Source organism: Takifugu flavidus, chromosome 3 (genome assembly GCF_003711565.1).
Source record: "Takifugu flavidus isolate HTHZ2018 chromosome 3, ASM371156v2, whole genome shotgun sequence".
In the NCBI taxonomy this organism is placed as follows: Eukaryota; Metazoa; Chordata; class Actinopteri; order Tetraodontiformes; family Tetraodontidae; genus Takifugu; species Takifugu flavidus.
The window spans coordinates 4,971,255-4,993,424 of record NC_079522.1 but is presented as its reverse complement, the minus strand read 5'-3'; the positions used below and the strand labels follow the sequence as shown (position 1 = coordinate 4,993,424).

The 22,170-nt window shown below is 48.1% G+C and overlaps 3 protein-coding genes across 4 annotated transcripts; 1 reads left to right on the top strand and 2 right to left on the bottom strand.

The window, feature by feature from the left end:
• Positions 1–534: 534 nt before the first annotated feature.
• krcp (kelch repeat-containing protein) lies at positions 535–4,192 on the bottom strand. Its single transcript, XM_057025873.1, has 12 exons — positions 3,931–4,192; positions 3,597–3,758; positions 3,431–3,512; positions 2,831–3,047; positions 2,677–2,760; positions 2,363–2,494; positions 2,103–2,290; positions 1,828–2,024; positions 1,654–1,748; positions 1,390–1,444; positions 1,221–1,318; positions 535–1,092 (listed from the first exon to the last, which is right to left on the bottom strand). Exons 1-12 carry the CDS (start codon positions 3,990–3,992, stop codon positions 860–862), a joined length of 1,605 nt encoding a protein of 534 aa, XP_056881853.1. The 5' UTR covers positions 3,993–4,192; the 3' UTR covers positions 535–859.
• A 3,258-nt stretch (positions 4,193–7,450) lies between these two features.
• cct7 (chaperonin containing TCP1, subunit 7 (eta)) lies at positions 7,451–11,192 on the top strand. 2 transcript variants are annotated; one of them, XM_057026587.1, is made up of 12 exons: positions 7,451–7,520; positions 8,363–8,446; positions 8,534–8,603; positions 8,682–8,788; positions 8,870–9,048; positions 9,137–9,308; positions 9,380–9,544; positions 9,635–9,823; positions 9,925–10,022; positions 10,101–10,233; positions 10,316–10,522; positions 10,599–11,192. In XM_057026587.1, exons 1-12 carry the CDS (start codon positions 7,515–7,517, stop codon positions 10,827–10,829), a joined length of 1,641 nt encoding a protein of 546 aa, XP_056882567.1. In that variant the 5' UTR covers positions 7,451–7,514; the 3' UTR covers positions 10,830–11,192. The 2 variants fall into 2 exon arrangements, with proteins under 2 accessions (XP_056882567.1, XP_056882565.1); XM_057026585.1 differs by lacking the exon at positions 7,451–7,520 and adding an exon at positions 7,630–7,686.
• A 143-nt stretch (positions 11,193–11,335) lies between these two features.
• On the bottom strand, positions 11,336–20,758 carry hspa12b (heat shock protein 12B). The gene is made up of 14 exons (XM_057026584.1): positions 20,470–20,758; positions 19,283–19,343; positions 18,870–18,952; positions 18,449–18,573; positions 18,191–18,377; positions 18,002–18,106; positions 17,815–17,931; positions 17,012–17,189; positions 14,568–14,654; positions 13,404–13,508; positions 13,069–13,327; positions 12,780–12,883; positions 12,504–12,694; positions 11,336–12,436 (listed from the first exon to the last, which is right to left on the bottom strand). Exons 2-14 carry the CDS (start codon positions 19,323–19,325, stop codon positions 11,963–11,965), a joined length of 2,058 nt encoding a protein of 685 aa, XP_056882564.1. The 5' UTR covers positions 19,326–19,343; positions 20,470–20,758; the 3' UTR covers positions 11,336–11,962.
• Positions 20,759–22,170: the final 1,412 nt, after the last annotated feature.

Genomic DNA, 22,170 nt, shown 5'->3' with positions numbered 1-22,170 from the left:
CATCCCAGACACTGTGGACAGAGATTTCAGTATTAATCAGCCAACTGTTATGTTTCATAGGAACTATATTTAACTAAGTATTAGTGTCGTTTCTGTTTTTAATTTTTCCAGTCATTGATAATGATAAATGGCGCGTAATATGTATTTAAGAACCGGCATGTTCCGGGACACCACAGCTGAAATTAGCTGTTATGACAATAGCTCCCTAATGTAAGAGTAAAAACACAAAATTAGCCACAATAAATCAAGGGATTAATAGAAAACCCAAAATACTAGAACAAATCCTTATTGTAAAAAAAAATCATGTGATTCAGTTATTTCACTTGGAGGATGAATCATAACATTTATCATTAGCCCCGCACGTCAGTCGTTAGCAAAGAGGCTGAATAATACAATTAAAAATGTCACATGATCAACAGAAACCAAATATAATCCCCATCTCAGTAATATTTTATTAAATTGTCTCCATTTTTCAGACAATCATTCTCTGATTTTGACATTAGCATGTTAGCAAAAAGACGACTAATATTGGGCTTTTTAGTGGATAAAAGGTGGCTCAAGTCAAACGTTTATTGCGAAGACAGTGGAACGACAGAACAGCAAAGAAACAAAGCATAATCATAATACTTCAAATTCACTGAAATGATCTTTTTAAAAAATAGGAAAAATCAACTTTATATGTATAAAACATCAACAAACATTAAAGAACTGTTGGTTTTTTTCATTTATTTTTCCAAAACCAGAAGTTATAAAATCCTTTAAAAGAGACGAAAGGGCTAAAACAATGAACACATGCAGGGAATAAATAACAGGACCGTGGAGATGGTCAGACGTTGACCCTTCACCCCGGACTCGCTCTTCAAACATGGGAAAGAATTTCCTCCACGGCGATGGTCGTCAGGTCGGAGAAGAAGCTCCCCTCGTTGTCGCCGCCTCCGAACATGAGTAGAGTCTTGCAGAAAGACCCGGAGCCGCCGTCCTCCTCCTCAGCCGTGAATTGTTGGGAAACGGGCATCGCCATGGTGATGATGGAGTGCCCTGCCCTGGGGAGAGAAAACTGGGGCATTTTCACTTCTGTCCAGGTGTTGGTGTCTGAAAAAGACGTGGAAGTTTGATCAGAATCCATTCAAGTCGTGAATCTTAATTAAATCTTATATAGAAAATTTCATTTTAGGACATTGTATTAAAACAAATGCAGGTTTATTGTAAGAATCAATCACCAATATCAAAGATGAAGGCGTCACAGAGAGCCTTGTTCCCATTGTAGCCTCCATGGATCAGGAACTTGGTGTCTGAGAGCACAGCGCTGCCGTGCCAGCTGGAACAGAAAGTCACAGTGAAATGAATCTGTCCAAACCCAGAGCGGGCTGTGGTTTCTGAGTGAATCACCTTCGGGGAGAGGGGGCCTTCCCTGTGGTTTTCACTGCCGAAAACTCCATTAGACCTGAAGAAAAAAAAAAAATCATCACATTTTTACATCAAATATTGATGTTGAATGCCTAAAATCCTCCATCTATGTAGCACAAACTAAGTGTAACCCCCCCTCAAATTCTACCAAAATCCTGCTTTATTGTTAAGTAGAGGAAAATCTTAGCTCATCCAAATCTGGTAAACATGTGTTTTCTTTTTATTTCCTGTGGTAGCTGTGCTCACCGAGGTCCAACATGTACATGTCGTTGTAGCAGACGGGCGTGTCCCACCCACCGAACACGTAGATCTTCCTTTCCTGCATCATACACGCAGAGTGACTGGCAGAGAAACGGAGCAAATAAGTTCAGGGGCGAATAGGTACACAGCCATGTGATACTTTAGATATTGCCATCCTACCCTGAGCGCGGGGAGGGGCTTTTCCCTGTTACGATAGGCTGGTACCAGATGGAGAGATGCGGATCGAAGATGTGAAGCGAACCGCTACAGCCGTCAGGCTCGGGGTTGGGACGGGGGAACACCCCTCCCAGGACAAAGAGTTCCCCCCGGAACAAGCTGCAGCTGTGGTAGGACAGAGGAGGCACCTTCCCCTGGGCCTGGAGGGGATAGGAAAGGAGAATAAGGGGGGATGGGGGGAGGTAGCATTGAAGAGTTAAACCCAGACAAGCACTCACCTCCACCATGGTCCACTTCCAGCTCCGCGTGTCCAGAATGTGGACGTCGTTGAACCACTTCCTGTTCTTGGACCCCCCGAATACAAAGATGCGCTGGGAGTCGGGGTCGTAGACAGAGGTGTGGCCGATCCTGCCCTCGGGAGTGGGACCCTCCGCCAGAGTCTCCGCCGCCAACCAGGACAAGTCCTCTGTGGCACGCAAACAAAAGCGGTGAGACTAAAACCGTGCTTTGTGAGGAGGTGCCGGGGGTGGGGGCCGACCTGTGCACAGCTTCCAAATGGGGTCTTTGCAGAATTGCATCCTGGCTCCCTGACCTCCGATCAGGATGGCGGTCTGAGCGTCGATGGGACACAGAGTCTGACCCCAGCGTCTGGACGGGCCCAACAGTGGAGCTGCAGGGAATTCAAAGAGCGTCTGAATGAAATACAATGACTTTTAGACCAACTTTGCTTGAATTTAGGATTCTTTTGTTTTCAAACTTAACTTCCTGTATGCCGCAGGAACAACCGTGCAGCCATTCAGTTAAAGGGGCTGAATAAATACACCAAAAGAAATAAAAAGTGTTTAAACTCACTGCTCTGTTTCGGAGTCTTGCTCGGTCTACCCTTCTTCTTGACGATACTCTGAGAAGACCCTTTTTCCACCATCGCCTGTGCCTCTGTAGGAAATAACAGTTAGGGAGAACGAACAGGTCTCCGGCACAGAGCACGCTGCAGTTTTCCTCTCACCTGTATCCTGTCCTTTTGTTACGTTCCCTACACTGCTAAGCAGCTTCTGTCCTCCCTTCTTCTGACCCCGGCCTTCTCGCACAGATGTCTTGTTTGGACACAAGTTCTCTTCGTCCTGGCAGTTTTCCACCTTATTCCTGGCGTCGTCTTCTTCCTCTTCTGACATTCTCTTCCTCTTGCCATTGAGCTCTCTGGCTGTGAGGGGAGCTATGGTGGCCTGGAAGGGGCAGATTATTCATTTATGATTAGGTAATTAAGCCTAAATGGACCAGGATGCATTGCTGTCAGCAGCTGAAGGACCAAATAAATGATGCTGGGCTTTTTAGGGTGCACATATAATGGAAACTTTCATTTGTATTTCTATGAATAATTGCAGAAAATCCTGAATCTTGCACTCAGCCACAGCCAGAATCAGCTCTGGTTCCAACAGATCTCCATTGACCTGAGGGGTAAATAACCATTTACAAGACTTACAGATCATCATTGTTTAGAAGCCCTATAAATGCACCGCTTACATGACTCATTAGGTCCATTAAATTATTTACAATGATGCATGGTTGTTGCAAATACACCCAAAAGTTATGACTGTATGATAGTTACCAGGTTTCCTCCCTCCAAGGTGACATTCAGTGTAACCCCATCGGTCCATGTCTCCTCTTCCCACTGCTCCCATGACAGGCACCTAAGGCACATACGATGGGATATTTGAAAATAAGATTCGGCACTGCAGCATTTAATAGGGGACAGTCCTCCACAGTGGACGTACTTGTTATATGGCGTTAATTTGCCAATAGTGATGGGTATCTGCTCAGCATTGTTGAGCTCTGCGTTGCCGCATATCCTTTCCCCCCACGGACCGCTGCTAAACAGCACCACCTGGCGGGCACTCGGAGGAACAGCAATGGACGCACGGCAGGAACCCTCCGCACTGTTCGACATAAGATAGTAAAACATTAGCTCAGCTGACAAATTATGGAATACCAAACAGCGGCGAACAGTCCCGTCAAAATTCATCATTCGTGCAAGTGTGCACGTTAAGCTCGCGAGAAACTAGGCGATTGTTTGCAACAATGTTGAAAAAAATAAATAGCTGGACGTACCTCAACAGCCGTTGCGGCGGACTTTTCGTACCGAACACTGCATAAATTCCGAAGTCGTCCATTCCTACTGGTTACTGTTGTGACTTGTCCGCTACTGCGACATAATTTGAAACGTTAAAACGAAATATGGACTCGAGTCTCCGCCGTACCCCGTCTCCCGCCACCGTAAACTATCCGAAACTCCGCGCGAGATTTGAGGAATGGATTTGAGGCGTTTGTTTCGGTGTCAAGCGTATTTCTGCGGGTAGCGTCCGGAATCGAAACAGTATTTCCGCCCTTCTGGTATACGCGCATATTATATATTGAACATACCAATAAGTAGTCAGCAGCCAATCCGAGCCATGATTAATGAGTGACGTAACAAAGGTTGCATTCAAGATCATCTATATAGTTCACGCACCAATAGCTCCTATATTCGACGAATTGCTGGTACAAGAAGATTGTCAGCTAGCACAGATAATTTATGAAATACTTGTAAAAAGAAAACGTACAAATCTGTACATACATGGAAAGGAGTAGAAAATAAAATCTACTTTTAATAGGCTAATGGGATTTTTTTACTGAACCCCCCCCCCCCCCAAAAAAAAGAAAACAAAAATAGAGGCGAAATGCTGTTGTATAATATGAAAAGCAAAACCACAAATTTAGCATGTGTAGAAAACTCACACTCCATGTAATGTTATCGGTTTCATTTAAGTTCCATGCAAATCTACCTGCATCACCACGGAGGCTTTTGGAGCTGGTTTTCAGAGCACCAGTGACACTGCACTGACAGGTTGGTTGCAGCACTTTTATTTTTATTTCCACTGAACTGATAACCCATCATGCCTCCGTCTGTCTCCACAGCATGGATATACGCACAGCCAACTCCTCTTCATTAAATCCACAATTTTACTGGAAAGAATGCGTCGTCTTTCCGAACGACAGCACCGGAGTCTTCAGCTATTCAGACGGCCTCTACATCCTCTTTTACACTAACACCTTTGAACTCATTGTAGGAATCCCTTTAAACATTTGGCTCATCTTTCACATCCTCAGCAAAAGGTGTTTTTGTTGTTTTGGGTTTTTTTACGCTTTAGGTGCAATATTGTTATTTGTCAGATTTCTGTATCACTGCATTTCATTTCAAGGTCCAAAGCTGCTGGGATCCCCCCCGCAGATTTCTTCCCCTTCCACCTGGCCATCACGCAAGTCTTATTCTACCTGTTCTTGCCCGTGGCTGCTATCAACCTCTACCTCTGGAAGAATGACGTCTCCATGGATGTGATGGTTTTCACACACTCGCTGATGCTCGTCATAAAGCCGCTGCTCCTGTGCCTGGCATGTGTGGAGAGGTACATCGCTGTGATGCGGCCATTCGACTACATACGGTAAAAGCTTCATATCTTAACTCAGTTAATCCTGTTTATTGCCTCAAGGTCTGTAAATGATCTTTCTGTGTCTTCATCACAGACTCAAGAGGCCTCAATTCAAATGGGGATGTTTGGTTTTTGTCTGGTGTATTTATGTCCTCTTGGCCACAATGAGCTTCTTGTTAGGTAGAAGCTACTCAGTATGCTCCCTCTTCATCCCTATTCTCACCATAGACACCTTGTGCAGCAGGTCTATCTTCAAATCCTTACGAAAGCCCCCACCAGGGGTCAATAACATGATGAGCAAGACAACCAAAGTAAAGAAGAAGAAAGCCTTGGTCACCGTGGTCATCATCCAGGCCATGCTCACGCTCAACTACACGCCCTTCATCCTCTCGCTCATAATTGACAAATTGGTTTCGGTTCCCACAGTCAAGTGTCACCTGTTGGGGCTGTCGCTGGCTGCAGCCACCTGCTTCTCCTACATGCAGCCTCTCCTCTACCTGCACAGACTGGGGCGGCTGCCCTGCACCCAGACACACAGATCACCATCGAGAAAGTGAAGCAGACAGCAGATAGAACCTATAAACAGGCTCTTAGTCACTCGCCACTCTAAAACATCCTTTCCTTTCCTTTCCTTTCCTTTCCTTTCCTTTCCTTTCCTTTCCTTTCCTTTCCTTTCCTTTCCTTCCTTTCCTTTCCTTCCTTTCCTTTCCTTTCCTTTCCTTTCCTTTCCTTTCCTCCAGTTTCTGCAGCTTTTAATTAATTATGCACAGAGCTTACATTTGCATAAACAGTGCATATTTTAGTTTTTTTTTTAAATGTCTGAATTGGTGGTGGGTAATTCCCAAGGAGCATTTAAAAAACAGACTTATATGGCTGACACATGCTTTGATGTCTTCTTAAAAGTGTCATTTAGAGTCTAATCCACAAATCAAATAAATAAAGATACTTGCGTTTCATCTAATTTGTTAGTACAACAGTATATTACATTTACTAATTCCCCTCTTTGTATGAGGTGTATTAAATACTTTAAATGAATTGGACAGTAACATTTAAAACCAATCAGTCTGGCCTTGATGAAGGGACAGAGATTATTTGATGGGACATAACCACAATTATTGCCGATGAAGGAAAGTCTCTGGCGTCTGGACGAAAATGCCCGCACCATCTGTATATTTCCATCATGGTATGCAAAAACACAAACAGCGTGCACAACATGTGCAGGTAATGTTTGTGACAGGAAAATTCTGCTGATGATGCATGTTGAAACTACCTGAAAAATAAATAAAAGACACCCCGTTGGTGGGGCCCGCCGACCTGGGGCCTGTTTCAGAAAGCAGGTTTAGTGAAAATCCTGAGTTAGTCGACCCTGAGAAGAGGGGAAACCGGGTTTTTTGGCTTCACAATGCGTAACTCTGAGTCAGTTACCTGGGTAACATACATGATATTAACCTGCTTGCTGGCAGGTTTGCTTCAACTCTGGTTGCAGCCTGTTTTGTTGGACGTGGTCTGTCCTTGACTTGAGGAGCCAGTAAGGTCGAAGCGTAAAAGTCTTTGTCAGTAGAGGATTGTCACACTCCACTAGGATGTTTTATCATTCCCAAATGAGTATGTCAACACATCATTACACACTAAGGATTCCATAGAGAGAAGATGTCTTGTGAAACATTTCCTTGTCTTCCCCAATTTTACAAATTTGTTCATTCAAAACAAACAAGTTGATGTTTTGGCATCAGCTCTTTCGCTCTATCTCAATTTCATTTTGATTCTGTAAAACTGACAAATGAAGTATTTAAATTAAAGTTGTGAAAAGATTTGTTGTGTCACAAAACCACTTCATTGTTTAGAAAACCATATTTATAAACGTACACCTTTATTTATAATTCAACACAATAATCTTTCTCCTGAAATTCAATACACTGGCAAATTCGTACAGATTGACCTTGTTAAATTAATTCTGAACACATACTCAATGACACATATTTACAAAACAATATATAATCTATATGCACTTTTAAATGCAAACTACATGTAAATTACATGTTTGTACGTCATACATATTGGTTCATTTCAGATGTAGTTGTCGATACCCCGTGAAACCGCTTTGTTTTGGTCAACGCATGTCTACAACGAGCTTCGTGTTCTTGAACGCACCTCCAGCCCCTCGTGACCCCGAACAGCATTGTGGGATTGATTACCGGCTGAAAGCTTCTCGAAAGAACTGCGAAGATGATGGTGAGTGTGCTAGCGGTTACAGCCCGCACTTAAAGGTTCAATCTGCGTCCATCCACCAATCTATCAATGAGTATTAACGTCGTGATATCGCTCACTGCGACGCATCCATTTCGCTGCCCCTGGGATGAAGATATTTTATGAATATCAAGATGAAACACCTTTTATTGTGACCATGTTAGCTTGAGAGGAAACGCAAGCATCACTGGGCGTGTACAACGGAGACGCTGGCTAAACCATTTAGTCAATATAAATGCCGGAAACTAAGCCGGTTATAATTTAATAAATATTGAAATACTTTAATCGGCTATCAATTGCCTCGTATTGTGACTTTGCTAGCAGCAAAATTATAAAATAAGTTGTCAGGCTAAAGTATTAGCATTTCTGCAGTGTTTCCAACCACCTAGGCTAGCTCAGTTCATAGTCGTAATTTAAGGGACTGTCTGGATAAATATTATATTTTGAGATCTGTCCACCATGCCTAACCGACATAGACATGCGAATATACAGTTTTGGAGGATATAATGAGTCCACTGTAATATGTGCATAGATGAAGGTTGGTGCTAGATGTAACAATAACATTTCTACCTGTCAGCTAACAAAACATGTTGGTCCCAGATGTTACTTCTTTAAATTCTAGATTCTAAGCATTGGAATTTAGTGTGTTTATGGTGGTGCTGGTAAAACCTGAGGGAAAAAAATGACCCAACATTTTAGTCACCTCTTTCCCAATGTGATCCACAATGGATGCGGTACATCTTTTTAACCCATTGCAATGGTTATTTGCATTATTGACCAGCTTCTTTAGCCTTTCCTCCTCATCCTTGACTCTCATCTTTTCCCAGCCCACACCGGTTATCGTGCTGAAGGAGGGGACAGACTCATCCCAGGGCATCCCTCAGCTCATCAGTAACATCAATGCCTGCCAGGTGAGCAAATCACACCTTGATTTTGTTGCTTGCTTGCTATTTTTCTGCATACATTCTTTGTAAATTAAGTGGGCTTTTTTTGGCCAGGTGATTGCTGAGGCTGTCAGAACCACCCTCGGACCTAGGGGGATGGACAAATTGCTAGTGGATGGCAGAGGTGAGGAGTGGTGTGATGTCGCAGAGTAATTTAATTTACTTTCAAATGAACTCACCCTCATTTCTTTTCTTTTACCAGGTAAGGGCACCATCTCCAATGATGGAGCCACTATACTGAAACTGCTGGATGTGGTTCATCCTGCAGCCAAGACCCTGGTGGACATTGCACGCTCCCAGGATGCTGAGGTGAGCGGTCTTTTAATGCCAGTTAAAGTTTCAGTAAGGGTTTGCAGGGCTTGATTATCTTTTATTTGATGCTCTCCTCAGGTCGGGGACGGCACCACCTCCGTCACCCTCCTGGCCGCCGAGTTCCTGAAGCAGCTGAAGTCATATGTGGAGGAGGGTCTCCACCCTCAGACCATCATCAGAGCTTTCCGTACCGCCACCAACCTCGCTGTCAACAAGATCAAGGAGATCTCCGTTTCTGTGAAGAAGGACGATAAGCAGTATGTGCTCAATGACGCTGTCACTTATTTCCCCCTTGTTGGAGGTTTCAAATTCTCCTAATCTGGCCTTTTCCCACTCTTATTTCAGAGAGCAGAGGCAGCTGTTGGAGAAGTGTGCTGCCACAGCCATGAACTCCAAGCTAATTGCCGGTCAGAAGGACTTCTTTTCCAAGATGGTTGTGGATGCTGTGATGTCTCTGGATGAACTGATGTCCTTGAAGATGATTGGCATCAAGAAGGTCCAGGGAGGAGGTCTCGAGGTTTGTGTTTCCATTGTGGCTGTTTGGGGCATTAAGATATGGAATTTCTTACGTTCCTGTAAATATTCCAGGATTCCCAGTTGGTGACCGGCGTTGCCTTCAAGAAAACCTTCTCTTACGCTGGGTTTGAAATGCAGCCTAAATCCTATGAGAACCCAAAGATTGCTTTGCTGAACGTTGAGCTGGAGCTAAAGGCCGAGAAGGATAATGCTGAGGTCCGCGTGAAATCTGTGGAGGTACGGAGGGGCATCTTATTGTGATAACAGGCCTCAAAATGTAGCTGAATCATGCCTCCCCTCAATGTGCTGGTTTCCTCTTTTTTGCAGGACTACCAAGCCATCGTTGATGCAGAGTGGAACATCCTGTACGATAAACTGGAGAAGATTTACCAGTCTGGAGCCAAGGTGGTTTTGTCCAAGCTGCCCATCGGTGATGTGGCGACTCAGTACTTTGCCGACAGAGACCTCTTCTGTGCAGGCAGGGTGCAGGAAGAGGATCTGAAGAGGACAATGATGGTAGGAAAGAGTCCAGACGGCAGATTTGACAGTTTCATCTCCTTCTGTTCCCGCGAGACGCTTTCAAACCGATCACCTGTCAATTGTAATGTGACCTCCAGGCCTGCGGAGGCTCCATCCAAACCTCGGTGGGGGCCATGACGGATGACGTTCTGGGCCAGTGTGAAGTGTTTGAGGAGGTCCAGGTTGGAGGAGAGAGGTAAAGCAGACGGGGCGACGGGTCCGGTAGAGCCGGGCGTCAATCCTGCGCTCACGCACGCCACTTCTGTGCACGTAGGTACAACATCTTCAAAGGCTGCCCGAAGGCCAAGACGTGCACCATCATCCTGAGGGGCGGGGCGGAACAGTTCACAGAGGAGACGGAGCGGTCGCTGCACGACGCCATCATGATCGTACGCAGGGCCATCAAGGTTCGTGCTCTTGGTTTCAGAAGTGGTTAAATCTTCGGCCGGGAGTCGATTCTCTTTCAGCCTCGGCTGTTTAAAACCTTAGAACGACTCCATTGTGGCGGGCGGAGGAGCGATCGAGATGGAGCTGTCCAAGTACCTGCGCGATTACTCCAGGACCATCCCAGGAAAACAGCAGCTGCTCATCGGCGCCTACGCCAAGGCCCTGGAAATCATCCCCAGGCAGCTGTGCGACAACGCCGGCTTCGACGCCACCAACATCCTCAACAAACTGAGAGCCAAACACGCACAGGTAGGACTGGAAACGGAAGCGGGGGCGTTCAGGTGACTCGCCGAGCCTGGAAGTTGACCCCGTGTTCTCTCGCCAGGGCGGTATGTGGTACGGCGTGGACATCAACAACGAGGACATCGCCGACAACTTCAGCGCCTGCGTCTGGGAACCGTCCGTCGTGCGGATCAATGCCCTGACGGCCGCGTCAGAGGCAGCCTGCCTCATCCTGTCGGTGGATGAGACCATCAAAAACCCGCGCAGCTCCGCGGACGGGCCGCCGGCCGGCGCCGGCAGGGGCCGGGGCCGAGGAAGACCGCACGCTCACTAAGAGGAGTCAAACACGTGAACTCATTTTATCATGTGATTTGAAATTGGAATTCTGAGCAGGTCTGATTTGATTTGGATCACTAGGTAAAATGGGGGGCCGAGTTACAGATCATCAACATCGCAGAGCAGAAAGGGGAGGAGCTTATTTTCCTTCGGTCCAAGATGGCCGACGTTTAGTGTGTTTTCATTGTCACTGCTAGCATTCTTTTGTACGTCATGTTTAAATTGCAGCTTTAGACATGTCACTTTGATCCCCCCTGGGTTCTGAACCACCTCAAACAGGACGCCTCCTCATGTCCCAACTCTTCCAGTCTGGGTTTTTGCAAATGTAACGTGGAAAATAAAGCACTGAGACGATGCGAAACAGTTGCCTGAGCAGCCTGTGGAAAACTATTTATTGGAGCGTTATTAATAAATTCACACCTCACTTCACTGTTTTGTGTTATTTTAATCAATTGAACTTACATAAGAGTAAATAAATAGGCGGGGTAATTGAGTCAAACATGGTTTAGTGGAAAAATATAGTCAATTTTTATTCGATAACATAATTATACAGTAAAGTTAACTTGGTGCTTTTGTTGAACCAAAGTTCATCAGAGCATACATGCAGGTGACAGGAAGACATCTTAAGGTGCAATTTGAGAAGCCTTTTGTTAGCAACATGTGGTCAAAATAACCCCCAAACGGTACATTTCAAGCTTATGTTTTTAAAATTAAAGACGTCTTTGTGTAAATGAGTAATGCCGCTTGCGATTCTACGGCTCCACCGCTAGGTGGGGTACGTTCAAGAGAAATTTGCGGTTCAGGTAGTTTGGTCAATGATCAATTACGGTTAGTAGAAATGGATATAAATAAGGTAACTGTTTAAAAAAATACAACTTATACACTTTACGGTAGGAGAACAAAGTAGTTAATGTGCCTTTTATCTGAATCAAACAGCGGTGGGTGTGATGTCACATGATGGCCCCTTCCAGAAGTGGCAGTCCTGTGCAAGATCTACTTAAAGGAGTAAAATTGAAGCTGTGGCATCCATTTCTGTCCAAAGACATCACTCTCAAAGTACCGTGTTTTTAAAAATGATCCCTTTGGTAACTGTCTATTTTTCCAGTACTTGTTCCCACTTCCTGCTCCTCCTCAGTTGGACAGGAAGTCTATGGAGGACCGGACGGATCGGTTGGACATGACGTCGACGGCTGTGACTTTGATCTCCGTGTCTCCGAACTGCATGGTGGCCCTGATCTCCCTTCTGTCTGGAGCTCCGGCCCCGGCTCCTCCCACCGCCCCCGGCGGCGGCAGAGGCTCGGGCAGGTCCAGAGTTATCATGCCGCACTTCCTCACGCCGGGGTCGGTGATGTAGGTGACGTCGTCCGTCGCGCTGCAGTAGATGTTGATGATGATCTTCCTCTGGCCCAGTCGAGCCGGGGTGTAGCTCCTCCTCACCACCTCGCCCAGCGCCACCGACTGGTCGACGGAGACGAAGCGGTCGAGGATGTCGGTGCACCACTCGCGACCGTCCTTGATGAGGAGCTTATCACGAGGGTGGCGGCCCTCCACAAACCGGTTCAGGACCCCCACGCCATAGGTGAGGGGGCATCGGCGCACCCTGACCTGGAGGGAACGCTTGTTAGAGAGAGGTGTGGCTTTCTCTAACCACGAGGAACCACTCAGAACTCACCACGGTGGGATCCAGCCCGAACAGGACGGCGCCCTTGAGTATCGTCAACCCAACATCGTGCGGGATGATGATGCGGCACGACCTTCCGAGTGCCCTCTGGACCGCTTTCTGCAGCATGGGCGACTCGGCAAAGCCCCCAACCAGGAAGAGGAAGCGCACGCCGCGCACCTCTGGCTTTACCATCAGCTCCTCTGTTGGGGGAAGAACGACAGTCACCAAAAAAATAGAATCCCACAATTCCCTCTTCCTCATCAAAGCGGAGCCTTTTCCTCCTACCGATGTGTTTAACGATGTTGGCGATGGTCGGCTGGAAGAGTTCATTCATGGCTTCCTGCGTCAGCCGCAGCATCCCCTGGGACGACCACTTCACGATGTTGATGCTGAAACACGGCGAAGACGGGAAACGGCCCAATCACGGCCGCGTTATTTCCCCTCATCCGACATTGTGATGTCATACGTATTTTTCCTCGCCTCCTTTTACCTCCAAACGCATCATTTCGTGACATTTCCCTCCGAAATATCCGCACATTGACAGGAAATCTAAATGGGAACACGGGAGGCTCACCTGCTCCTCCTGAGGGCGGCCTCCACGCTCTGACCCTTGTGACTCTTGTAGTAGTCAATGAAAGAGAAGGGGAGCGAGATGTTGAGGGCGTTGGCCCTGCCCGGGGCCGCCGTCCGCTTCCTCGCCTCGAACGCGATGGTGAGGTCCACCCAGGCCGCCGGACGCTTGGCTTTGAAACTCTGGATGAAGTCCTCTCCGAATATCTGGCACAGCATGGCCTCGAAGGCCAAGTCCACGCCAACCGCCCCGTACGGGCCGCCTGAGGGGGGAGAACCTTCGCCTTTAGCGCTGGCAGAGGATTCTGGGAATTCTCAATCTGGCAGGAATAATTGTACCTGAAGCCTTGTAGAGCTCCTTCAGGGTCCCCTGCGGCTGCTCGATCTGGTGAACCGTCAGGTCAACGGTTCCTCCTCCACAGTCCGCCACAATATACCTGTCGCCTACGTAGGAAGAATACGGGAATTACTGCAACAATGGGCCAAAGCCTTTGTGCTTCCTGGTGCTTCTATGTTGCAGAGGTGTTTTTAAATGTGTTTAACGGCTTTATTTTACGTGCAGCCAGAGGTGGACACGTCGGCACGGCAAACATCTGGCCCAGAGAGCAGAAAAAGCCCTCTGAGCACACGTTGTATGTGCGTGTGTGTTCGGCCAAGAGGCCCTCTAAAACATAAACAACCTCCAGGCATCTGCGATCCGCTCCATCTGCGAGCGTGTTTATGTACGTGATTGCGCTCGGAGCGATAAGAGCCCGGTTTGTGAGGCGACGCCGCCCCCCGACGCAAACACGAGCGCGGGCGCGAGCGTCGGACGCGCGTGTCCGGGATTAAAGTGGATTTGGAGGAGCGACAGAATTACAGACAACAAAAGAGGGTCTCTTCTGCTTTGGGTTCTGGGGCGCCGACGCCGGGTGTCCCCTGGGCCGGGCCCTTCCTGCGCGGGACAGGAAGGAGAGCGGCGAGGTTCCTTAGATCCCTGTCACGGCTCAGCACAGACCTGGATGTCAACTGCAGCACGAATTTAAGATTGCCCAACCACAAGGGGTTGATTCGTGCTTTTTAATTGCCTTTTATTTCCAGGCATGGTCAGATTTTTCTGACCTTTTAACCCCTAAACATAGTAACAAAAATAATGTAAAACTGAGCGATCTGCTAGCGTTAGCACTTTCCCGTAGCTTATACTCTTAAACTGATGTTTTTTCTGCACTGCGCAGCTCCTAAGGTGTGTTTTTGACAGTAAAATGTACGGTCTGTTTTCCATTTGAGACTCCAAATGGAGGTTTACACACGATGTGGGTGCATCAGCGGCTCGAGGTCACAAAGAAAAATACATAAATTATGTCTGAACAACAAAAATAAACTGCTGCAGAACGGGGCGATGACAGCAGGAAGAGAAGGTCAAGAATCAGAGCGTCACAACCCCGCCTCTCTGATTCACCGTCCAGAGGTCAGGGGTCAGAATCATCAATATGTCGGACGTGTGGGGTTCCTGTGCGTCCTTACCGGTCTGCAGCTCCGACCACAGCTCTCCGGTCCCGCTCTCCACCAGGAAGGTCCTGCTGTGTCTGGATCGCCTCAGCTGCTCCCTGGCTGCAGCAAACACACAACAAGCTTTGATATTTGGACGCGACCTCGCTGGGGGGGACGCGTGTCATTAGCCTCAGTTCAAAAGGTCAGAGATTTATTCAGCGCTGCCTCCCAATGCACTGTTTATCCACATTATGCTTTTCACACAAAATAACTCAGCTTAATGGGTGAACAAACGGGTCAACAGACACCTCAGTAACATTTTAACAACAGAATTAATAAAATAGAGTTTGCTAAAGTTGCCCCCTGGTGGAGGGCTGCAGTAATTGAATACATTTCAGCTTCTTTCAGGTCAGGATGGAACCTAAAAGTTAGGGTTAGGCTAAATATACTTTCTGTGCTCTTTCTTGATCGTCATCGTTAGCAGAACGCGGCTGCAGATCTTTTAACATTATTTAAATATATCACATGTGCATAAACCTGAGGAAAAGCAACCAATCAGAGCCAGAGGGCGTGGCCGACGAGGTGTCAGTCATTTCTCACTTTCTAGTTGTAATGTTGTGAGTTAGTTTGCTAGTTACATTCATTATGGTAATATCTGGCTCTACCAGTGAATGACATCGTCGGCAGCGGTGGTTTTACAATCTTGCTCGTGCATGTCAGTAAGGGGGCGTGGCTTTGGTCAAAGACCAGAAGGGGGAGGGATTAGTGAAGAGAAGCTACATTCTAAATCATGCTAGCAGCTTTAAAACCCTCAAACTCCAGCTAAACTTAAGCACCTCCAACCTACAACACTAATGCATACTTTATGTCAAAAAAATGCACCACAACTCCCACCGCGTGTAACAAACCCGCAGCCACCGAGTGAAATATTGCTCCAGGCCCGTGAACCCTTTTTTTTCTCCTATATATCCTCACTAAATAAATTGGACAAGAATTTTTATGGCCCAGCTGTGGGCCAGAGGAGTCATCACCACCTTTCACCACCTTGCACTACTTTCCCGCAGCTACTTGGAGGAAAACAAATTTCTTTGAGAATAAGGACGGCGGACTAGAAGCCGCGAGGTCATTTATGCATTAGCCTAATGAAGAGCATCAGAAAAGGGTACAGAACGCAAGACAAATACACCAAAGTCTTCATTTATGTTTGTCTATGACATGAATCATTTGTGGGAAACGATTTTATTATTACTTTTTCACGCTCAAACAGACACCCACACACACACACACACACACACACACACACACACACACACACTTGAGTGGCAGCTTAAATGTATAGGAGAGGCCAACTAAAACATAAAATACCTGACAGCTTGTTTAACAGGGCAAATACAATGAAAGCATACATCAGACATGCTGACATCATTTCCCATGCATTGAAATATAACTGGCTTGGCAGGGATGCACAATTATCCAAAAAAGGGAGAAATTACATTAAAACGGATTCTATCGGCCTCTCTGATTGTGGATGTAAATTTATATGGTGGAGTCATAAGTCAGACCATTGTCAGTCTGAAATGTTTGTATAATTTAAATCACAGTGGTTTTTAAAAGGTTTCCTCAAATCCAAGAAAGAGAGAGAACCTAATGTTGTTCCAAGATCCCATTTGATGCGGAATGTGTACGTGTGTGTGTGTGTGTGTGTGTGTGTGTGTGTGTGTGTGTGTGTGTGTGTGTGTGCGTGTGTGTGTGTGTGTAGCGAGTCTGGAAACCATTTATTTTTTTTGAAAAGAAAATGCAAGTGTGTGTTTGTGTGATGCAGTGTGTGCGTTAATGGTTCCCCGGTGCTAAGTTTGGGGACAAAATGGGATGGAGCTAAAGATCGCCTGAGCGTGATGCCAAGCGTGCGTCCTGCAAAAAGATTTGACCCGGCTGAGGAGAGGCAAGAAAGGGAGCTGGCGAGACGGGGGGGGGATGATTAAAGGAACGTGTGTGAGGTAGAGAGAGAATGACAGGCGAGGAGGGGGGTGAGATCATAGTCTCACCGCACCTTGTTCCAATTACCATATCCTGTGTCGAGTGTGTGTATTTGAACGCTCTCTGCGTGTGTGTGTCACTGTTGGATGAGTTATTCGTCGCTGTCGGCTCTGCTCGCCTGAAACGGCCCTTTGGCTCCTACGCTAGGACGCTACGCCACCTTCACTAGGGGTTTTCTGCAGACCAAAGTGCAACAACAGCAACAAAACAACGCTATGCTAGTGCCAGTTGGTCGCATCACAAAGAATCCTGGAAGAAAACACACGAGACGGCCAACTGATGAGGCCAAACCACGCTCAAACACCCAGTCTGCCATGAAATATAACCCCCCCCCCCGAGTGCAGCAACCCCACAACTGTTTCCAGGAACGCTGCGGAGTAAAACAAAACATCGACCAATCGGAATCCACTTTCCCTCCTGCCCCCCCCAGCCTTCACTACCTTGTCTGAAGCTGGAGTCGAAGGGCCGGGCCCCGTCCAGATCCAAGCCGTTCAGGATCGGCTGCAGACTCAGGTCGATCACCTGGTGGAGGCGGAGCTTGCGGCAGTAAATGGACGCGGCCTCGGGCTCCAGGGCGATGAGGAGCTGCTCGGGACATTCGGGCGACACCAGACCGGCCTCGGGAAAGGGGAGAGGGAAGTGGACGATGGTGACAAAAGCCACATATGCGACCCATCAACAATCCTTAAATATGCTTTTATTACTGGACGCCGGTCAGCATACGTGCTGCATATCTGCATGTCTGGTATTGGACGGTGAGTGGCTGCATTAGTGAGGGTGTGTGTGCACGCAGGGCGGTGGTCGGGACACCACTTCCTGTGTTTGTACGCCGGTCTCCTTCATTGTTCCCTGGCGATGACATCACCGCCTGCAGGAAGCGCGCACTCACCCCCACCAACGGCCCTTCGGCCCGAGCAGCGTGCGCACGCACCGGGTGTCCGTGCGCACGCAAACATGCGCGTTTGGGGGCAGGTTTTCGAGGATCTGCAGCGGAAAAGTAAAACCTTGCGCCGTTTTACCGTGAGAACCCTGATTCCTCCGGACTTTGTGTGTTTGGGAGAACTGGTAAGCGATCCTTCACGGGAACAATTTCTTTCCATGCCCCCCCCCCCCCCCCCCCCCCCCCCGCCCATATGCTCCTTCACGGAGAACGATGACCACACTTTCTACGGTGTCCAACCAAAGCAAACCCCCCATTTTTTACGCCTCTGCGGCGGCTGGGAATATCAGCGTGTGACCCTACCAGGTACGCAGCCTCCCTCATGAACTGTTTGGCAGGCTGCCGCCACACGGCCGGGACGGTGATCACCCATCTGATCTCCTCCCCCTCCAGGACGGTGGACGACTGGTCCTTCACCTCCTGCAGGGGAGACGAAGATGAACGCTTTGACATCGAGCGAGTGCCCCGTGGGGACGGGGGGGGCTGCTACCTTCAAGGCGTGGACCCTGAAGAACCGCAGCGCGTGCGCGAACACCTCGATGGCGCGGACCCTCCGGCCGTTGACCGCCTCCAGCTCCGTTTCCATGGTGAGGTCCTGCAGCAAAAACAAGCCGTTTAGGCTGTTCTGGAAGGTGTGGGCGGAGGTCAAAGGTCAGGCGTGCTCTCATCTCCGCCGTACGCTGGTGCTGTGGATCTTCATCTTGAACTTGTCGAAGTACAGCCAGTGCCTCGCCTCCTCCGGGTCCAGGTCGTGGTAGAAGTCCCGGGCCGCAAAGCCGAAACTGTGGAAGCGCAAGTCGGGGGTCAGCAGGAGGGAGGTGGGGCTCTTCTGATTGGCCACGCCGGGGTCGCCGCCCTCCCAGCGCCTGTTTTGATCGGAGGATTTTGTCAGATCGCGAATAACAGCTGAGATCAGCGACAGGCGGGGGCGCCCCACCTCATCATGTGGATGGCCTCGGAGTCTTGGGTGAAGCTGAAGGCGTAGCCGCTGGAGGTCGTCCCGAAGTCTATCGCCACGACGACCGAGAATGGACAGGCCATCTTGGGTCTGACCTCCACCCTCTGAGGGGGCAAAGACACACAACTCCAGCTTTCACTCTGTGGGGATTTTTGCCATTAAACTCTAAATTATAGCTTTTTTTCTGTTAGAAATTTAACCCCCCTCCCCCACAAATCCTTCCATATATTAGTTATAATTAGTTTAAACATGTTCAGACCCCCCCCCCCCCCCCTTTCTTTGTGTGGTACTTTTTTATTGCTAACCACAAATAACAGTGCAAAGTGGATGTGGCTGTACAGATGGTGTTTAAGAGTGTTTAAAAGTCACATAAATAGGAAATAAAGGTTGTGTGTGTTACCGGAGAGGGCGAGGGCGTGAGGGGGGTGATGCTGCACTCGTTCCTAACGGTGGCGGGCGAGGAAGAGGCCGACACGTCGCGACCTGGGAATCAAAGGAAGAGAGAGGACGGTTTCCAAAGGGAAGCTGGCGCAGGAATAAAGCAACCTTTTCACTGCAGACGTGAGCAAATTTAGCTGCGAACGCGCTTCTCGGCCTGACAGGAAACGGAGGAGGAATCGTTTTCGATCAACCGCTGGAATGTGCGCGTGGTCTGGTGCGAGCGATACTCCCCGGTGGGAGCGGGACGTGGAAAAGGTCGACGCCAGATAAAGATCCATAACTGAGTCATTTTGACCAGGTTTCCATGGCGATAAAGCATGCAGACACACACGTGTCTGTGTGTGTGTGTGTGTATGTGTGTGTGTCGCTCACCAGGTATCTGCAGCTTTGGGTCTGGCTGCAGTATGTCAGCCATCTTTACAGGAATCAGGGTCTGCAGGGAAAAGGGTGACATATAGGGGCAACACATAAACAAACAAACGAACAAACAAATCCTTCACAGTGAATTGATATTGATCCCGGTTTGTTGTAATTGACTTTTGGATGTTTTTTGCAACATAAGAGAGAATTAGCTGTCAGCAACGTATGCGAGCTGACTGGATTTCCTTTGAAAATCCACCACGTACGCAAATCAAACTGGATTAGGCGGCTTCACTTCCTCTCAAGGTTTTTTTTTTCGTTTCTAAAAAAAAATGACCCCTCCTCAAATATAAGCCGAATGCCCCTGCGATGGATTTTATTCAGGCAAAGTCGACCCAGAATAACTCAACCCATCCAGATCCAAAGTCTGGCAAATGAAAGCTGACACGTGCGCGTTTCTAAAGGGAGAGAACGGGAGAGCAGGGTAGGAAGAACGTTCACTTTCTGACATGATGGGAACATGATGAACGCTAAAAAGAAATCCTTCTTGGTTCCTCCATTTGTTATCGACGTTCATATCAAATAAGGGTTTAAAAACATTCCATTTGGTTTCTTCTTCTGTTGTTTGGGACACTAATTACATTGATTTCATCTCGGTGGAACTTAAATAAAAACGCCTCCCACGGCAGTTAATTGTGAGCATATTTCAACATTACATAAGTGTTGACCGATAACAGTGAATTCTAAACATATTCTGGATCAGCGTGTATTAATGAACCCTTAGGGAGGATCAACTCTGACAACACGTCAAAGATGTGCACGTTCTCCGGGAACATCTGCGAGCGTTTATTCCGGCGTGACCGAGACCTTTAAAATGTGTTTAATCACATCTCGTCCCTGCCTGAGCTCCCTGTTTTTTCTTCTTTCGTTCACCCTGTCATCCCTTCGCCCCCCCCCCACCCTCGGCTCTCGTCTCCCCTCTTTGTCTTCTTTTCTTCGTCCCTTCCTGAGGAGCAGGACTTACTGTAGCTGCAACACTGGACTCTGAATCCACAGGGAACTTTCCTGGAGTGCACTCAACCTCCAGGCACCGCTGACACGCCGCTCTTAGGCTTAGGAAAAGTGGGAATTCTTATCAATTTTTGCAAAAGGCTGCAGGTTAAACTTAGAGACGTGCAGCCCCCCCCCCACACACTCACCTCTTTGTGAGCTCCTCCAACTCTCTGACCTTGAAACAAGTCCCAAACCTTGAAATTCCACTTTCCAGGAGTTCCAGGTAGCTGCTCAGAAGAAGGATGGATGCTTCCCTCAACGTTCCTGAAACTGGAATTCCTTAATCCGGTCCAGGTGAAGATAAGCCCCGATGGATGGAGGTACCGACAAACTCTCCGCTCTCCCTAATGGGGGGGGGGTTTGAGCGTGGCTTCTTAGTTCTGTCTCTCCACAGCTGAGCTCATTGCCTTTCTGCTCCGCGTAGGAATGTCAGGGAACAAAAAACAGCGGTCACACACTTACACACACACACGCAGAAGAGTGGGAGGGCTGTGTGTGTGACAGTGCAGGAAGGGGGGGGCGCTGGGGGAATTCACCTCACTGGGAAACTGCGAGTCGGACACTGAGGGTGGAGTATCCCTGAGCGGGCCCTGTATCCCTGATAAGTCATCTTGCCCTCTCTTTCCACTCCTCCTTATGTATCCTTCCTCTGTTTAATTAGCGCTTCCTGTCTTCCTCTTTTTTTCAAATCTCGCTCCTCTGCTCCTCTGCTCACACCCTCTGTTATATACAAAGTTCCGAGACGGACGATAAACACCCCGGAATCCAAAAGCGGCGGATTGTTCGGGGGATATTCGCTCGGATGGTCCCAAAAAAAAATGAAAAGGAATCTAGTTCTGTGCATCGGGGACCTCGCTGCAGTTGAGGGCTCCGTGAACGTGGCGTTTTCTTTGTGGAGGCTGCAGAAAGCGTGTCAGCCTCGCTAACGTTAGCCGCCATTGCAAAAGCACGACTTATCGTGCTGCTATGGGGGCACCCTGTCAGTTACTGCCCCCCGGGGTCGCCCAAGGAGCCCCACAAGAGAGTTCTTGATGGTCGGGGCCATCTCCGAGCTCGTTGGAGGGTTTGAAGCGGGCTAGCTTGCCTGTGCGGCGTGGAACCCAGAAAAGAGAGCGCCGCCTTCTGTTTTTAGTGGCAGCTTCAAGAATGTTGCAGCATTTCCTGGAAATTTGCGTTGTAGTTTGGCTCTCGGGGGTTTGTGCGTACTGCAGGGATCTGATTTCTCCCCACTGGAGCTGTGATTGAAAGCATACATTAACCCCCAGAACACACACACACATACACACACACTCACACTCACACACTCATACAATGGGCACAAGGGAACCAAGATGCCTTGAAAGAAAAAGCCTCTTACATATACACACGCATTCCTATACACTCCGTCTCTGTCGAATTGGTAAATCGAATTAGGGTGCAGAAGTGTACGAGTGTGTGTCTGGAAGCCATTACCTGGCACCCCCAACTCCACCCCCCCACCCCCTCGCTGCCCAAAAAATCAGGAGGCCCCATATGGCTCAGATGGACTCTTTTCCTGGATGCCCGTTTTTCATCATGACTTTTATGGAGCTTTCGTACTTACGCTTCGTCAGATTTAGAAGCAGCTCTTCTCATTTTCTCTTCAACCCTTTATTTTAATCACTTAACTATTTTGTTCTTTTACTTTGCTGGGTAATACATTAGCAGCATTACAGCAAGGGTGTTTGATCTCTGGACTTGGCTTTGGGGCGTGCCTGAGCCCCCGCCATCTTGGTTTTCAGGCCCTTCCACAAATTCCGAACTTTTTCCGAACCATCAAGGATGCTGGAAGCAGGAAGTGATAGAGTCAGGTGACAGGAAGGAACCCT

Bases quoted from the DNA above. Each gene is read 5' to 3' on its own strand.
- krcp (XM_057025873.1), bottom strand. From the start codon at position 3,992: ATGGACGACTTCGGAATTTATGCAGTGTTCGGTACGAAAAGTCCGCCG. The intron at 2,495-2,676 runs GTGAGTTTAAAC...AATTCCCTGCAG, and splicing joins CAAGACTCCGAAACAGAGCA to CTCCACTGTTGGGCCCGTCC. The intron at 2,025-2,102 runs GTGAGTGCTTGT...TATCCCCTCCAG, and splicing joins GGAAGTGGACCATGGTGGAG to GCCCAGGGGAAGGTGCCTCC.
- cct7 (XM_057026585.1), top strand. From the start codon at position 7,645: ATGAAGATATTTTATGAATATCAAGATGAAACACCTTTTATT. The intron at 9,545-9,634 runs GTACGGAGGGGC...TCTTTTTTGCAG, and splicing joins TCCGCGTGAAATCTGTGGAG to GACTACCAAGCCATCGTTGA. The intron at 10,523-10,598 runs GTAGGACTGGAA...TTCTCTCGCCAG, and splicing joins TGAGAGCCAAACACGCACAG to GGCGGTATGTGGTACGGCGT.
- hspa12b (XM_057026584.1), bottom strand. From the start codon at position 19,325: ATGGCTGACATACTGCAGCCAGACCCAAAGCTGCAGATACCTG. The intron at 18,953-19,282 runs GTGAGCGACACA...TTTGATTCCCAG, and splicing joins CCCAAAGCTGCAGATACCTG to GTCGCGACGTGTCGGCCTCT. The intron at 13,328-13,403 runs GTACAATTATTC...CTCCCCCCTCAG, and splicing joins GGAGCTCTACAAGGCTTCAG to GCGGCCCGTACGGGGCGGTT.